This window comes from Schistocerca piceifrons, chromosome 3, assembly GCF_021461385.2.
Source record: "Schistocerca piceifrons isolate TAMUIC-IGC-003096 chromosome 3, iqSchPice1.1, whole genome shotgun sequence".
Lineage (NCBI taxonomy): Eukaryota > Metazoa > Arthropoda > Insecta > Orthoptera > Acrididae > Schistocerca > Schistocerca piceifrons.
This window is the reverse complement of record NC_060140.1, coordinates 377,164,859-377,183,965: the sequence shown is the minus strand read 5'-3', so window position 1 is coordinate 377,183,965 and position 19,107 is coordinate 377,164,859. Positions and strand designations below refer to the sequence as shown.

At 39.0% G+C, this 19,107-nt stretch overlaps 1 protein-coding gene across 1 annotated transcript in view; it reads left to right on the top strand.

Moving 5' to 3' along the window:
• LOC124789512 overlaps window positions 1–19,107 on the top strand; it is a 218,228-nt gene that overhangs the window by 157,496 nt on the left and 41,625 nt on the right. Inside the window, exon 5 of the mRNA XM_047256898.1 lies at window positions 16,385–16,533. Within this exon, the coding sequence (XP_047112854.1) occupies window positions 16,385–16,533 (149 nt within the window). The remainder of the gene's footprint in view (window positions 1–16,384; window positions 16,534–19,107) is intronic.

The following is a 19,107-nucleotide window of genomic DNA, read 5'->3' as shown; positions in this document are numbered from 1 at the left end:
AACTTCTGTTAGCTGGGTTTTGATAACCTCCACAGTTTGTCTCACCCTGGTGTTCAGGCATCCATAATTATTGTGCAAGGATACTTCATATGGCCATGCAAACAATGGGATTGCACCATCTGGGCATGATCATGCCTCCCATATCAGCATGCCAAAGGAGGCCACCATGTCCATGCTCCAGTTGCCTCTTTCCCACTGGTTGACCATTATATCTCCCATATCAATATTGACCTTGTTGGGCCCCCCTCAGTGTCAAATGACCATAGGTATATATTTTCACTGTCATTGATAGGTTCAACCAGTGGCAAGAGGCCATACTGCTGCCCAACATCATGGGTGGATACAGTAGCTACAGCTTTCATGGACACCTGGGTCTCACATTTTGGGTGCCCTGTCACATCACATAACAACAGACTGTGGATGACAGTTCACATCAGGCCTATTTAAAATGTTAGCTGTAACATGGGGCAGACTCGATCAGTTCACCACCAGTTGCCTCCCCCCCTCCACAAACAGCACAGTAGAGGGATTCCACAGAACATTGAAAGCTTTCCTCACATGTTGAAATACAGTCTGGTCTACCATTACTGCTGATTCTCCTAGGTTTCCATGTGGCCCACAAAGCCAGCTTGAGTGCATCCACTGATGAAATAGTATACAGGCAACTACTCATCATCCCATGAGACTTCATTGAGCACCAGTCAATGCTGTCCACTGGCCGAATTCCAGCCTTCATTCAACAGCTTCACGACTGCATGGTGCACCTTCGTCTGGTGCACCTACATTGCCATGACAAGCACAAGTTCTTCATGCACAAAGACCGCCACATGTGCACACATGTTATGCTCTGAGTGGACACTGAACAGCCACCTCTACCCTCACAATATTCTTGTCAGCACCTGGTGGTCAAGAGAGGAGAGAAGATTTTTTTCTATCCATCTCCATGGTAACCCCATCACAATTTCTACTGATTGTCTAAAGCTGGCATACACACTGGACCTTCCCAGCCTGTGTGGAACATCCAGCATCGAGATTGAGTTTCCATTGGATACTGTAAGCGAAACGCCGGCTGCCACCACCAACCCAGCAGCTGACACTTGGGACTCCAGTCTGGGGGCTGTGCTACCATACCCATCACCACCTACACTGCCAGAGCTACCCATGATGCCTGCCACTGCTACACCCAAGACACTGGTCTCACACATAGCTATTGTACCTCGGCCGTGGGATGAGTGATGGGTCACCAACCCCACAATGTCAGCCTGTGCCCACACGACAGCACATGACCCATGTTTCCATCAAGATTTTACGATGACAGCCTGTGGCACCAGCAAATGATGGTGTGCAGTACACCCTGCACATAGGATGCCTTGTACATTCTGCCTAGGTGCCAAGAAATACATAGCCCATCCGACCCCACCAGCTGGCTGCAACACTTCGACACCCCTTCCCTGACTGGTAGCTCAACATGCGACTGTCCTCCATGACCAGTGCCAGATCATCTACCAGAGGTTACTACATACAATGCCACCCACACCCATCATTGCCCGCCTCAGAGTGCTGACTGACACTGGCTGCAGTCACTGCATTCATCAGCTGACTGTCATCTCTCACAAGGGGGAAACTGTGTGGCTAGGTGCAAATCCATTTTCACAAGTGCCACCCATTTGCCAATACACATGGGCTATCACCATGCAGATGACATGTCAAATGACATATGGAGAATCACAGACTGTGCATAACATCAAACAATACTATATCTTGTGCTCATTTGTGAAGCACGTGGTTTTTCCCAAAAAGCCTTGTAGAAGCAGGTATTCTTCTTGGCAACACTTCCTGCGAAGATGCCTAGCAATATGGATGATGGGATACACTCACCTGATTTTTATTAGTGACTGAAAAATAACTTTATTTGTATGATATCACACATTTAATGGCTTGCCATTTGATTAGTTTAGTTTCAAGCCAGAAGACGACAACTGGGTAAGTCAGTTTGATAACGTGTAGCAGCATAGCGGTGCACGTCATTTGGTTATGGAGAGCTGGTGGTAGATAAACAAAGGGCTCTAGGTGATTTCATGTGTGCAGAAAAATGCTCACCAGGAGCATGAAACGTGTGTATCTTCTCACTGAATAATTCTTGATTTATCAGTCCTGTACATTGCTGACCATAAAGTTCTAATAGGAAACTAAAATGTCATTTCTTTGTAACAAAAAGCAGTTGTGTGAAATGCCATTAGCTCATCATGTGACACAGTTTTCAAATAATTTGATTTGATGTCTAGGATACATTTCAAGATCTACAGTAAGAAACATTATTAAGAAAAATAACAAAAGTTTACACTATTTTACACAAGTTTCTGAGAATCTGCTGCACAAATATATATTGTGGTTTCCAGCATACAAAAAAGTAAAATGTATAGTTCCCTTGTTGAAAGAGTGAGACTGTCCTCAATGAATTCTTCAATAGAATAATAACACTTTTCCACAAGAATGGTAAAGATCAAACTTTTCAATGAAAAAAGCTCCATGTTAAATATATCACTGCCTTTTATTTTAGTGTACATTTTTAATCCCATATATTCTGGTGTTTGGGCATAAAGTTTTAAACAGGGTGTTGAGAGTTTAAAATTCTTTCTGTGGTGAGTGCTGTGGTTGTGGTTGAAATAGAAAGTGCCAAGTGTATGATGATTTTTATATAAGGACCTATATATGTAAAGGGACGGAATAGAAAGTATTTTCAAATTTTTTAACAATAGTAGACAGGCTATGCATTTTTCAGGAATGCACATGCTCCTTATTATTTTAGAAGCCTTGTGACATTTTCTGAATTTCCCCTGAGGGCACCACAGGAATAAAATTTAATTCAAAATTAATATAAAATATAGATTCCCATAGGGAACATGTCTGGATATGCTCCTGTTCTAAACCTATGTAAATGGCCATTTAGAGACTTTCAAGGACCATCCACAGACTGTCAGCTATATCAGACACTGCCCAGATCATAAATGAAAAGGCCTGAAACCAATTAACAGCACACAGTTGAAATCTTAATCTTAGAAATATCTATACTGTGCAATTCCAGGAAAACAGAAATGATCTCCAGATACTAAAAATAAATATTAATGGTCATATGCTTAATGAAACACGGTGTGTAAAATTTCCTGGGGTCCAGCTGAATTAGCGAAATAGACTAAAAACTCATAAACTATATCAACATTTCAATAGAGTGGGGTTATCTCTTAGAAATATTTGCCATTGTATTTGCTTAAAAACTCTTGTGTTAGCTGATTTTGGGTAGGTCTACATGCACCTCCATGCTGATTTACAGAATTATATTTTGGGAAACACAGTCAAAGTAAGGAAGGTATTTACTTAGCAAAAGTGAACAGCATCTGTGTTGTGTGAAACCAATGACAGCATATCTTGAAGAGGCCTCTGCAAAGGCCTTTGGAATAATTCTCTCATTTCTTGTTACTGTTGCATATTGGTGGTATTTATTGCTAATAATTAAAATCTGTTTAAACTGAATTGTGCTGTCCACAACTACAATATGAAACAGAAAGGAAGAACGTTTCATGTAAAATTGCTTCCTAGTATAGAGTTTAGTGTTAAGTGCAAAATTCTTCACCAGGCTCAGATCTAACATAATATGAGTAGCAATGTCCATTGTAATCAGTACTCTTTACTTAGTACATACCAGCAACAGTGGTCTTGTGATGACTGTAGTGTGTTTATGTAGACAGCAAATTAGAATTAGTAGATAAACAGCAGCTTTTTAGTATAACTTAGGAAGCTGTAACTTTTCTTTAATCTAAAGTACCGATTATATGGTCAACTTTAATGTGTTTAACTTAATTTAAGTAAATGCAAATAGTTTATAGCTGTTTAGCTATAGTTAGTTACTGATACAGTTTTTAACAGCTTGTAATGTTTTCACTCAATGTACAAGACTAATTTGCTTATGAGTTATAATTACTGGATATTATTCAGCTCACCTTTTTATTTTTTCCTGAACATAAAAACTACAAAATTATGACTTCTCCAGGTTCTACAATAGTCAATGGAAGTGTAGAGTTTAGCATAATATGGAATTTTGTAAATAATTAAGGTGGCATGTCTTCTTACTCTCAAATACAATAACTCTTCATATTAACATTTCTTGCAAAGGGACATTACCATAATCGCTTTACTCGTAGTCTCAATTGAAAATGTTCAATTGACAGCTTGATACAAAACAGTTTTCAGCAGATCTCTCTCAATGGCTTTGTCCACAATGACACCATCAGCATTGTCATGGCACACCCTTTACTTGGCAGTGAAACCTGCTTCTCCAAGCAGGGTCATCATAGCATAGAACAAATGCCATGCCCAGTAGGTACTGCAACATGTGGTAAACCATAGTAGTGGTGTCCCATGCATCACATTGTTACACCACATATATCCCCCCTTAGACAAATGATGTTGCTACAACCGTAGAACATATTTCATAATAACTGTAAGTGTGTTATCATTATAAAACTGGAATACGAAACACTAGTTCCCTTTACTCACATAAATAATGTAATTCCACTTTAAATTTTTTAAGTATGACACATCCATAAATATCTGATTCATAAACTACTTGTATGTTTCTTCAGTTCATCTATACTTGTGAACTAACCACAAAGAGGGCTGTTAAACAATTTGCACCTCTATCTTAATCTCAAATATCTCAATTAAGTCATGGTAAGCAACCATTTTTATTCATTCCCAACAAAAATCAGGTAAGTGTCAGTTCATGCTGTGAATCTAAAATTATCTAACACATCCAGGATCTACTTGGGTATTGCTATATCTCGGGCACTCATGTGAAAACAGGTTAAAGTATATGGGCAAGAAAAGGGTTTCCATAATGGAGAATAATGAATGCAGAAAGAGAAAGCATAAAATGGTAGTCCTGGTGGAGAAGAAAGAAGGGAAAAGTAAGGTTAGGAATGTTGGAACCGAAGAATAAAGAAGATAGACCTCAAAGACAGACATGTGTATGTGGGGAGTGTCATTTAACGCTTTGACTTCATGAAATGTGACATGACAATTTTATAACAGGAATAAAGAAGATAGACCTCAGAGACAGACATGTGTATGTAGGGAGTGGTATTTAATGCTTTGACTTCATGAAATGTAACATGACAATTTTATAACGGGTTCCATAAAATTGGATGATGGCAGCCATCTTGGAACAATAAAAGTGTCTACACTGTGATCATGGTGTACAAACTGTGTTCATTTTGAACCATAACAATAGCTCCATAATGCAACATGTGTACCTCACATCATGCATCATAGTCTACATTTAGTACTTCTGATCCTTTTCTTTCCCTCCTTGACGAGATGGGTGCTAATGTTCAATTCTCACAATGCTGGATATGTGTTAACAAAATTATAGAGGTAATGTACCTTTTCTCTACCTTCAGAGCACTAATGACCTCCTACTGGTTTATCATACACTCATGTCACCCATTTAAAAACTGCTACTACACGTGTGCCACAAAAATTGTATACTGTAAGTGTTCAAACTAAAATTAATTACAATAATAATAATGATAATTATGATAATAAGAACAATCTCTCTGCTCTAATACGTCCCTATAAATAGCACCTGGGGGGAGAGGCATCACATAAAACCTAGAGATTTCAATTGCTCAATTGCTCATTTATTCATGTAGGCCTTGCAGCAGTTGAAGATGTATTTTTTGGTACAGAAATGATAGTGAAATATACCTTAAAGTACAATTATATAATTGTACAGGATGGAGAGATTGTTACAAAGAAGCTGAGACAAGAAGTAATACAGTGAACAACTGGGGCACTGGAGGCATCACTGTATGAAGCTCATGCAGGTTGTGAACTCTCTGAGATTGATGGCATGTAACTACAATCACTCTGTGCAAGTGGCATTGCAGTTCTGGATACTAGGGTGCTTTGATAAGTCTGGTGAATTTCTATGAAAGAATGGAACATTTTTGTTGTGCCTTCATGGTTAATAAGCTCATTTATCCAAAGGATAGTATAAAGAATTTCAACAATGTACACCTTACAGCCAGCTCAGCATGTAGGGGTACTTTGTAGCTTGGTTCACAGAGCCCACATCATTTCACACCCTGAGAGTTTGTCAGCTGAGTTAACCCATCTTGCAATCACCTTTCATCAGACTGGATATAGTGAAGGGCAGATCAGACATATGTTGCACTTTTGACCAACTGTACACCATCTCTCTATTGTATTCCTCACAGTCATGTCATGTCCTATATTGGTCAGACTATCAGGACCATGGAAGACCAGTGTACTGAGCATAAGTGTCACACACACTTTCAACAGCCAAGCAAACTGGCTGTTCCAGAACATTGTCTTGCCACTGGTAATCCTAGGGAATGTAGCAATATGGAAATTCTGGCATGCACTTCCTGCTATGGAGGTAGTATTATTAAGGAAGCAGTTGAAATTAAATTAGCAGACATCCTTTTAAACAGAGATTGAGGTGTTTTCTTAAATTCTGTATGAAATCCTGCTTTCTCCCTTGTCAACAGAAGGGCAGAGTTAATGCTACCTCACCCATTGTGTAGTAATTTTCAGTACCTATAATGTCAGGTGCCAGTCATCTTTGGTTGTGTGGTAGTGCTAGTGTTAAAGTGTGGGTGTGTGTTATCTTTCTGGAATTTCTCTGCTAACTGAGGTTTTAAATTTCCATGAATAGTGCTTACTTGTAGGAGTTTTGCCTTGAAATTGACAGGGCGGTCACCTGTCGAAATATTGGTGTTTGTCAATGATGTCACCTGGCTGCATTTCATAAGTTACCTGAACACTGAATACACTGGGAGAAACTCCAACCTCACAAGTCAATGTGTTTGTTATGAAACCTTAATTCTTCTGCTTTGATTATCCATGTCTGTAAAAATTCCAAAAGCAGCATTTACATTAGGAGGTCTTGTGTGACTGTCTACAGTTATGCAATGTGACTTTTTAATATCCTTACTATTACTCAATGTTTTCCATCACAAAAGTCATTACTGCTTTCTTTCCAAGGTATGTTGTCAAACAATTCATATAATGTGAACCTCAGATTTCAAACTGCAGTGCCTTTGTAACATATAGGGAGAGAATGTGGTGTTCCTTTTTCTGTTATGTAATTTAATGTCCCTCAGATACTTAGGTCATTATAGGTGTAGCACTAACTCAGTTATACAAGGGTGGAGTAGGAAATCATTTCGGGTTTTGGTGAAGAGATCTAACTTCAGTAATATCAGGAAAACATGGGAAATGGAAATACGAATGTCTAGATATGGATTTAAACCTCATTCCAGCCCAAATACCAGTCTGTAAATATTGCACTTATAACTAGCTTCTGAGTGAGCCCCCCCCCCCCTTTTCACACACACACACACACACACACACACACACACACACACACACACATACACATACACACACACAGAGAGAGAGAGAGAGAGAGAGAGAGAGAGAGAGAGGTATGCACGTGTATTCGCCTGTGGCCAATGCAGACAATTTATAAACATTTACCCAGGTAGATGGTACAAGGAGGGGGAAGGGGGAACAAGAAAGGATAGGCAAGTGCTGCCATGAGCAGTGTGCCACAGCAGCAATGGAAACATATGGATTATTTGTGGTGACAGTCACAAAAATGACGGGGCAGAGTATGTAAGAAAGAGAGACTTGCGAAGAGGGAGAAATTTGGAGAAGATGAGAGCACAATAATGGGACATGCAATACCACAAACAGAAGGCTCATAACTAAGTTGGGCTTGGCTTAATTTGTATCAGAAGACACCAGGTGGACGCCTGGGGCAATTGTCACTGAGATGGCCGCCACTGACCTGTAGGCTTTCTGACCTGCAAATCGCATTCCTTAGTAGTCTTCTTTTTTTCAAAGTTCATTTGTTGATCTGAAGAATTTTGAATCCAATTTTTTAAAATGATTGTATACAACAACATGGGAACATATATTCACATTTATGTATGTCAATTAACTGTATCACTCACAATGATGATCAGCTTTAGAACAGAGTGCATTTGTTTCATTTAACAGTTCAGCAAATTTACGTACAAGTTGCAATAATCAATAATTATATAGCGCTAGGTCACTTGAAAATATGCTGATTGACATAGAACTTTCCATACTGTGTTCTAACCATAGACTGGCTTTAAACACAGGATTATTTGCGATACTGCCTGACACAAACCTTCACCTGATGAATACTGGGCACCCATTAACTAAATTAACAAACTGACTAACAAATAACATAGTGATCATGTTCTTTGAGTGTTAGCTGCAATCTGACTGTCATAGTAATGTCTGTTTTTTGAATCCATGTCACCAACTGCCTTTAAAACACACTGAGATGATAAAAGTCACGGGGTAGTGATATGCACATATATAGTTGATAGGATCACATAAAACAAGGTATAAGAGGGCAGTGCATTCACAGAGCTGTTGTTTGTACTCAGGCGATTCATGTGAAAAGGTTTCCGATGTGATTATGGCCAGATGGTGGTAATTAATAGAATTTGAATGCAGAATGGTAGTTTGAGCTAGATGCAAGGGATATTCCGTTTCAGACATTATAACGGAATTCAATATTCCAAGACACTCAGTGTCAATAGTATGCTGAGAATACCAAGATTTCAGGTGTTACCTCTCACCACAGACAACCCAGTGGTCGACAGCCTTTACTGAATTACCAGGAGCAGCAGCATTTGCAGAGAGTTGTCAGTGCTAACAGACAAGCAACATTGTGGGAAACAACTGCAGAAATCAATGTGGGATGTATGATGAAGATATCAGTTAAAACAGTGTGGCAAAACTTGGAATTAATGGGTTATGGCAGCTGATGATCAATGCAAGTGCCTTTGTTAACAGCACGTCAACTGCAGTGCCTCTCCTGGGCTCGTGGCCATACCAGTTGAACCTTATGTGACTGGAAAACTGTGGCCTGGCCAGAAGAGTCCTAATTTCAGTTGGTAAGAGCTGATAGTAAGGTTTGAGTGTGATGCAGGCTCCACAAAACTATGGATCCAAGTTGTCAGCAAGGCACTGTGCAAGCTGGTGGTGAATCAAGAATGGTGTGGGCTATGTTCACATGGAATGGACTGGGTCCTCTGGTCCAACTGAACTTATCATTGACTGGCAATGGTTGTGTTTGGCTACTTGGAGTTCATTTTCAGCCATTCATGGCCTTCAGGTTTCCAGAAAATGAGGAATTTTTATGGATAACAATGTGCCATGTCACCAGGCCACAATTGTTTGCGATTGGTTTGAAGAACGTTCTGGATAGTTCACGCAAATGATTTGTCCCTGCTGATTGACTCACATGAGTCCCATCAAACATTTATGGGACATAACTGAGAGATCATTTCATGCACAAAATTCTGCACTAGCAACCCTTTTGCAATTATGGATGGCTACAGAGGTAGTATGGCTCAGTATTTCTGCAGGGGACTTAAAACGATTTGTTGAGACCATGCCCTATCAAGTTGCTGCAAGACACTGATCAAAACAATGTTCAATAAAATATCTGGAGTTATCTCATGACTTTTGTCATCTCAGTGTATAATACTGATTGGCACAGAACATTATATAGTGTTTGTACTTGTTCAGTGCCAGCTACAGATTGACTACAGCTTTGTGCATGATGTCTATTTTAAGATGCAAGTTGGATAGATAACTCAAAATGTTAAAATACAAAATTATTATATTTTAGATAGTAATTTAAAAGACTGAAAATGTATATATTACAAATGCACTTTAGGTAAATATATTACTTTGAGCAACAGTTGGATGGATGTCCACAAATTGGTACAAATTATGGTTCTACTTGATGGAGTGAAAATTTGGGTGCACACTGGGATTTCCAAGAGTGACCAATATCTTTTTGGAAACTAAGATTTTCTAACTGAAACATTCCACAAGCTGTCATTTTTTTCTCAGAAAATTATACATTTTTGGAAGCAGAAAAATTAGGGCTACAAGACAATAACATTAAATTTTCAGAAGGATTACATTTTGAGATTTGAACCATCTACAAACCAACAATTTTAAATAAAGATAAGTTTTGAATTATACAGTTTTCAGGGAAGATAATATGTCCTTTAGAAATATTAAAATGGGGGCTTCCATGTAAGAGTAAGTAAAATGGAGAATTATTAGTGGGGTCATGTTTCGGCAATAAATATGGTTTTCACAAATTGCAAAACTTCAAAATTTTCTAGATACAAAGTTTCAACATGAACGGTCACTATTATTTTTATCAGCAAACTGTTAATTGTATACTGAATAATAAAATATTGAAAAATACAGCATTCAGAAAAAATTGGAGACTTGACTTATTCACAGTACATGTATTATGTACAGAGTAGAGAGAGAGAGAGAGAGAGAGAGAGAGAGAGATTAGAGGAGTGGGATTACGGCAAGTGGAGCTATTCCACCTCACCATGTTTCAGTCCTATATGCACCTGTTGGAGCTGAACGCTGGAAGTCACAGGTTGAGAAACGACCTCTGCTGATGGCTTATAGTTACCAGACCTTTATGACACAAGTATATATTCATACCACAGCACCCAAACAGATTACAGGAAAGCACAATTCACCATTTGAAAGAGCACAATACATGAAAAATATGGTACCGCATTTGCTATTACACGAAATAAGTATAATCTAATAAAAAGTCTGTTTAATTAATGAAACAAGAGAGTTACACATAATAGCTATGCAGCACATGCTGTAAAACCTATGTATAAACCATGCATTACTTTTCTAATTTGTTTCACATTATTTATTTTGTTATTTTCAGCTAATTAATATTTACATAATTAAAATTGCCCATAATTTGAGTTCTATTAAAGTAATGAGAAAAGCATCTTCAGAGTCTTTCATTGTGGCATGCCTCTGCATTAGGCATCCCTCACATGATGTAGTTGAGGATGTCAGGTTAACTGCTATCCATATTCTAGTGAAAACTAAGCCACCAAAATCTAGTATTAGCCAGGAGTAATGATGTGGCTTACATTTATTACATAGGAATAATGACTTGGTTATCTTGCTAGTCAATAAAGAAAATGTCACTGTATGAATAACAACTAAGGTAATAGAGAAACTGTCTCAGACTGCACGTAAATGCTCTTCATTTTATTATACTATGATGAGTTGTAACGCTTCTAATTCATCATAAGATGTATCTGATACACAGGGTGCCCCATTTATCTTGTCCACCCTAAATAACTGTCTGTCCAGATGCAAATTACAAAATGTTTCAAGCAAATGTTCTTTAGCCATCGGGGGGACATCAATCAGCAAGATTGCCTTCAGTATAACTTTGTTTATTACAAAGATATGAACAGCAGTATGACTTTCTTAAATGACACCCTGTATTTTTTATTTGGTAATTCATTTCCTCTCCTAAAGACCTATTCAGAAATGTATCACATTGTATCATTCACTGAAACACAACATTATTAATTACATAACACAACACTGACTTTGAGCCCGGGATCACAAACCCGTCCACTTGCTTTGCTAGAGTTATCAGAAAAAAAAAATGAAAACCAAGTAAAGACACAACACAACATTGACTTTGACTCTCCTGTGCCATTGCCCATGAGTAGAACATTCAAAGTTGCTCAAAGTGGTGACCCTGGACACCAATACATTGGGCCACTTGTTGAATGAAAGTATTATTTACTGCTTCCAGTGTTGCCTACTGAAGAGAATTACAAGCAAGCACGATACATTCCTGCATGTCCTCTGGAGTTGTTGGAATATTGTGATAGACAACGTCTTTAATGCATCCCCAAATAAAAAAAGCCCAGAGGATTTAAATCAGGAGACCTAGCAGGCCAAGTAACTGTTCCTCCTCTACCAATCCATCTGGCAGGATATCTTCAGTTCAGAACACAATGTGCGTGCAAGGCATTATTGCTGGACATCCATGATGTTGATGCCACATAAGCATTCTGGTTCTTAGCAGCACTTCATCCAGAAGAGGAGGAAGAATTTGCCTGAGGAAGCTGGCATACACTATGGCATTTAGACTACCGTTGATGAAATGAGGACCAATAATTATAGTACCAAACACCCCACACCAGACGTTAACTCTCCACTGACGCTGATGTTCCACCTTTCTAAGCCATCATTAGTTGTTGCTGGACCAATAATGCATGTTCCTTGTATTTACCTGTCCTTTGTTTGAGAAGGAGCATTCATCAGTAAATAGAACATTGGAGAAGAAGTTCAGGTTGGCAAAGATTTGCTGCTGTGAGCATTGACAGAACTGTACACGATTCTGGAAATCATTCCCACGCAATTCTTGATGTAGGTGTACATGGTAAGGATGGAACTGGTGACATGTAAGAATATGACGTACACTGGTTTTCGGAATGCCAGTCTCATGTTCAAGATGTCGTGTGCTCACATGTGGATTCATAAAACAGAAGCGAGGACAGTAACTTCGGCAACTTCGTCTGTGTGAGTGCTAAAATGATTGCGTTGTCATGGGTTGAAATTACCTATTTCCTGAAGTGTTGCAACAAGACAAGAAAACCTCCATTGGGAATGTGGGTTCTTGTCAGGATATTGCTCTCTGCACAGTTCCACTGCCTGCGTAGCATTTTGCCTACCTTCAACAATAACAACAACAGTAAAGGAAACATTATGTCAATGTTGTAGGAAGGACAGCCTTTACTGTATGCCTGTTCTACACAAAAGTATTTAAAAGGACCAAACTACTGTACTAAATGTACCTGTACATAAGAAAACAGTATTGCAATTACTGTTCTGCTAACTTACATTCCCCATAGATGAGCAGCATTTCTACCTTCTCTTCGTTGGTGTACATTCTACTCACACAACTCTTCAACTGACGATGGTTGACAGAATGATAGGTGTTCATTCTGCTTATGTTTACATTTGTCCTCTGTCAAAATCAGTAAGTGGATGTGTTCCATTACCACGAGCACCTGCACTAAGTGCTGAGAATGTCAACATCAATGTTGTGTTACATAATTAATAATGTTGCGTTTCAGTGAATGGTACACTGTGATACATTTTTGAATAGGTCTTTAGGAGAAGAAATGAATTACAAAATATAAAAAACAGGGTGCCATTTAAAAAAGTCATACCACTGTTCATATCTTTGTAAAAAACAAAGCTACAACGAAGGCAATCATGCTGATTGATGTCCACCAATGGCTAAAGAACATTTGATTGAAACATTTTGTAGTTTGCATCTGGACAAACAGTTATTTAGGGTGGTCAAGATAAATGGGATACCCTGTATATGCATCAAATCAGTGTGTAGTATCTTCATCACAGGACCATATCTAACTAACATCAACTGTCCTTCAATAACATGCACTATCAAGTTAAGGACCCACAACATCACCAGTGTTACCACAGGTATCCCAAGTGCAATTCCCTGATATTTCCATGATTTCCAAGCAAGTTTCAGAATTTTCCCCTGACAAATTTTGAGACCTCTAGGGTAAGTAAAGATGTAACTTGACAATCTGTCTTTGCAGCTACAGTGCAAAAAACCATAGTGCCAAAGGAGGAAATACCTAAATAAAACTTGCAAGCAGATGGTGTTTCCTAACATGAGCAAAAATCTGAAGTACTAACATCAACATATTTTTAATGAACAGTTGTTAAATTGAGAAAGCAAGCCAAATGATATATGCGTTTCATTAAGACCACTGATGTTATTTTATTTCAATAAAACGAAGCACATATGGTGGCAAAAATACACATTTCCTTGGAGTCATAAGACAGATTAAAAATAAGTTCACTGATTTTAGAAATAATTTCAGAAAAAAATACGCCTCTTGAAAGAAGCACGTAAGGGAGGGAAGAGTTGTGTAAACCAACACTACACACTATGTGATAAAAGTATCCAGACACCCCCAAAAACATATGCTTTTCATATTAGGTGTATTGTGCTGCCACCTATTGCCAGGTACTCCATATCAGCAACCTCAGCAGTCATTAGACATCATGAGAGAGTAGAATGGTTCACTCCGCGGAACTCACGGACATCAGATGTGAGCAAGTGATTGGGTGTTACTTGTGTCATACATCTGTACAATGAGATTTCCACACTCCTAAACTTCCCTAGGTCCACTGTTTCTGATGTGATGGTGAAGTGGAAATGTGAAGGGACACTTACAGCACAAAAGAATACAGACCAATCTCATCTGTTGACTGACAGCGACCGCCGACAGTTGAACATAGTCATAATGTGTAATAGGCAGATATCTGTCCAAACCATCAAGCAGAAATTCCAAACTGCATCAGGATCCACTCCAAGTAGTATGACAGTTAGGCGAGAGGTGAGAAAACTTGGATTTCATGGTCGAGCGGCTGCTCGTAAGCCACACATCATGCTGGTAAATGCCATACAATGCCTCGCTTGGTGTAAGGAGCATAAACACTGGACAATTGAACACTGGAAAAATGTTGTGTGGAGTGACGAATCACGGTACACAATGTGGCGATCCAATGGCAAGGTGTGGGTATGGTGAATGCCTGGTGGATGCCATCTGCCAGCGTGTATAGTGCCAACAGTAAAATTCAGAAGCAGTGGTGCTATGGTGTGGTGATGTTTTTCATGGAGGGAGCTTGCATCTGTTGCTGCTTTGTGTGGCACTATCACGAAACAGGCCTACCTTGATGTTTTAAGCACCTTCTTGCTTCCCACTGTTGAAGAACATTTCAGGGATGGTGATTGTATCTTTCAACATGATCAAGCACCTGTTTATAATGCATGGCCTGTGACAGGGTGGTTACATGACAATAACATCCCTGTAATGGACTGGCCTGCACAGAGTCATGACCTGAATTCTACAGAACACCTTTGGGATGTTTTGGAATGCCAACTTCATGCCAGGCCTCACCAGCCGACATTGATTCCTCTCCTCAATTCAGCACTCTGTGAAGAATGGGCTGCCATCCCTAAGAAAGCTTCCAGCACCCAACTGAACATATGCCTGTGAGAGTGGAAGCTATCATGACAGCTAAGGGTGGGCCAACACCATATTGTCAGCCAGGTGTCCAGATACTTTTGATCACATAGTGTAGGTGATCACCAATAAAATGTTGGTTCTGCTATGTTCATTATTGTCAGTTATTATCCACTGTGTTACAACCATTAATTTCCAGACATTATGTGACGTTTTCTTGAGAAATATTGGATTAAGTAGCGTACAAACCGCAAGCGACTGCCACAATTTTCTTCTCCTTATCATCCATATTTTCTAATACATAAACTACTTTCAAAGCGCCAAAATATACTACAATAAATAAGTGTCTCTAAAACATCACATTTTGCAATTTCTGAAATCCATCACCCTTGGCCTCTGGCCTGCTGAGGAGCACTGCAGTCCTGGGTTCATGGATAAACCACGAAAATCCTCTGCATTATGCCACACACTAACAGACCTGACCTGTGGGCAGGTCGGTCAGACTAGATCTGAGGGGCAGGACCTGAACATTATTGGAAAATGAAGGGCTTCAGATTGGCAAGCTCAATCCGTTAGAGATACATGAAGAAATGGCCTGCAGTTTTGGCCTGTCCTGGAAATCCACTAGTGTGGCCAGCTTTTCTGGAGTCAGTCAGCATGTTCATGAATTGGGACCATTGTGATCAATCTGTGCAACAGATAACTTGTGCAAATACCCTGAGAATCAATAATAATGAGGATAGGTAGCAACTCAACGTAAACATGATCTCTGAGCCACAGGCAGGCATGTAGAAAAGATAATCACACTCTCAAAACTAAATTTTCGGCCATAGCCTTTGTCAGAAAATGAGAGCACACACTCATTGACACAATCACCCAGACAAGACTCATGCACACATAACTGCCATATCTGGCTGCTGCGTCTTGAGTCTCTGAGAATCAGATGCAAACAAACCATTCCTTACGCCTTCCTGCCTCTCTTCTGCAGCTGCTAGGCTAGAGGTGAGAAGGGGTGGCAGCACCGACAGCGAGCTGAGGGCAGCGGTAGAAAGGGGAGATACAGTAGTAATGAGGGAGCAGGGAAACAGTGTACATGCTCAGTTGCACTCAACCAGTGATGATTCGTGATGTCTCAGTAAAAACACCATTTCATATACTGAGACAAAAAATGAGATTTTTCCAATGTTTTTTTCACATTTCGCTGATATTTCCATGATTTCCCTGACCTGTTTGAAATTCCCTGATATTTCCTGACTTCCAGAACCTGTGAAAATCCTGATCACTCATGAAGTGACACCCCCTAGTGGCCTGCCCCATCAGTGATAGAAAGTTTAAATATGAATAATAATTGCTTTAGTAATTTTCTACTTTCTGTGCAGAAAACTCCCTTCAAGTATCAGGTCAGCAAGATTCATTTCTTCTGGATTTACAAGAGGAATTACATCTTAGAGTCGCTGCTCAGCAATATAAAGCTATTGGTCAAGTATCAGCCCCCTGTAATGCTTCATCATTGTACAGTTATTCAGCGGTAAGTGTGAAAGTTATTTTGTTTTGTATAGAGATACTGCAATATTTCAGCTTTTGTTTCCTATTTCACACTTCTATGTTGGGCAAATAAAATCTGCTATGAAGTCTTGATTACATTTATCTAAATATGTTACTGGAAGGTCTTTGATGGTGTACAAATAATGGAAGATGTATGGGTATCAACTCACCATATATACACAGTTGAGATGTTGAGCAGTTGACAAGCACATAAAAAAGATTGAAAATCTTACTAAGCTTACTGGTAATGTCCTTCTTCAGAGCTAACTAATACAAAACATAGACACTATATACATGGTATTCCACTATTCCGATTACAGGCTTCTAGAGGTTGTAGATGGGACTTAGTAGACAGTTTCAATATGGAAACCATATCCAGAAATATGCCTTCATAATATAAAATAAGTCTGAAGATCAAATCATGTTCACATCTGTCATTTTATGGTACCATTGTAATAGTACAGCTGAACACCATATGTATCAAGAATGTTTTGTGGATCACCTTTTTGCGTAAACTAGTTCTACCTCTTATGCAATAAGCCTTGGTCTCTGTGCTGCTTCACTAGATCACCACCTAAAAGTGCTGCAGTTGGAGTTATCCTTAACATAAATAGCCAGATGCCTTTTTTAAGACCCCAAATTGAAGGTTCACGAGTTTTAAAACACTGATGACCAGGTCTCTTACAGTCTCTAATGTTTACAAGACATATGCAGACCATAATAATTCTTATTTCTTCAAGTGAAAATTTCATGCAGTACAGATGAAGTAAACATTGTTTGCTTCACATGCAGCTGTATAGAAAAAGTTGCAGGACAAATATGATAGTCACAACTATTATGCAAATGAACCAAAACACACATTTTGATTCTTTGTTAATCATCACTATAAAATGTTCTCTTAACCCAGATAACATAAAAGGAGATACAGCTCAAAAGGTTCCCAAAGTTGAGTTAGAGAACAGACAGATGCAAGATTAGCCCTGCATGTAGCTGGTTACAAGCCTGAACGAAAACTAAAGAAAGACTAGAGCAAGACTTAATATTAAAAGCAGACTGACTAGACTAGAGCAAGACTAAAGCAAGACTGACTGAAAATGGAGTGAGCTTTGGCCTTATAAAGGATATTAATGAACTTTGTTAACTTATAATAGTTTACAAATTCTGTAGGTCAGAAAGTTAATCTATTATTGGCTACTGATTTTGTCATCAAGATTTGTTTGCATATATTTTATCATGAGTAGCATCTATTAAAGTTGCTGTTGTGGTCCTCAGTCCAGAGACTGGTTTGATGCAGCTCTCCATGCTACTCTATCCTGTGCAAGTCTCTTCATCTCCAAATAACTAGTGTTGCTGTTGTGGTCTTCAGTCCAGAGACTGGTTTGATGCAGCTCTCCATGCTACCCTATCCTGTGCAAGTCTCTTCATCTCCAAATAACTAGTGCAACCTACAGCTTTCTGAATCTGATTAGTGTATTCACATCTTGGTCTCCCTCTATGATTTTTACCCTCCAATAGTAAATTGGTGATCCCTTGATGCCTCAGAACATATCCTACCAACCGACCCCTTCTTCTACTCAAGCTGTGCCACATATTCCTCTTCTCCCCAATTCTATTCAGTACCTCTTGATTAGTTACATGATCTACCAATCTAAACTACAGCATTCATCCATAGCACCACATTTCAAAAGCTTCTGTTGTCTTCTTGTATGCACTGTTTATTGTTCATGTTTCACTTCCATACGTGGCTACACTCCATACAAACACTTTCAGAAAAGACTTCCTGACACTTAAATATATACTCAATGTTAACAAATTTCTCTTCTTCAGAAACACTTTCCTGGGCATAGCCAGACTACATTTTATATCCTCTCTACTTTGACCATCATCAGTTATTTTGCTCCTCATATAGCAAAACTCATTTACTACTTTAAGTGTCTCCTAATCTAATTCCTACAGCATCACCTGATTTGACTACATTCATCCGTTTTGCTTTTGTTGATGTTCATCTCATATCCTCATTTCAAGATTCTGTCCATTCCATTCAGTTGCTCTTCCAGGTCCTCTGATGTCTCTGACAGATGTGTAATTGGCAAACCTCAAAGTTTTTATTTCTTCTCCAATATACAGATTGAATAACATTGGCGATAGACTACAACCCTGTCTCACTTTCTTCTCAACCACTGCTTCCCTTCCATGCCCCTCAACTCATATTCTCATTTCAAGATTCAGTACATTCCTGGTTTCTGTACAAATTCTAAATAGCGTTTCAAGCATTTCACTCCCTGTATTTTACACCTGCCACATTCAGAATTTGAAAGAGAGTATTCTAGTCAACATTGTCAAAAACTTTTTCTGAGTCTACAAATGCTAGAAATGTAGGTTTGCCTTTCCTTAACCCATCTTCTAAGATAAGTCGCAGGGTCAGTATTGCCTCGCATGTTCCAACATTTCTACAGAATTCAAATTGATCTTCCCTGAGGTCGACTTCTACCAGTTTTTCCATTCGTCTGTAAAGAATTCATGTCAGTATTTTGCAACGATGAATTATTAAAGTGAT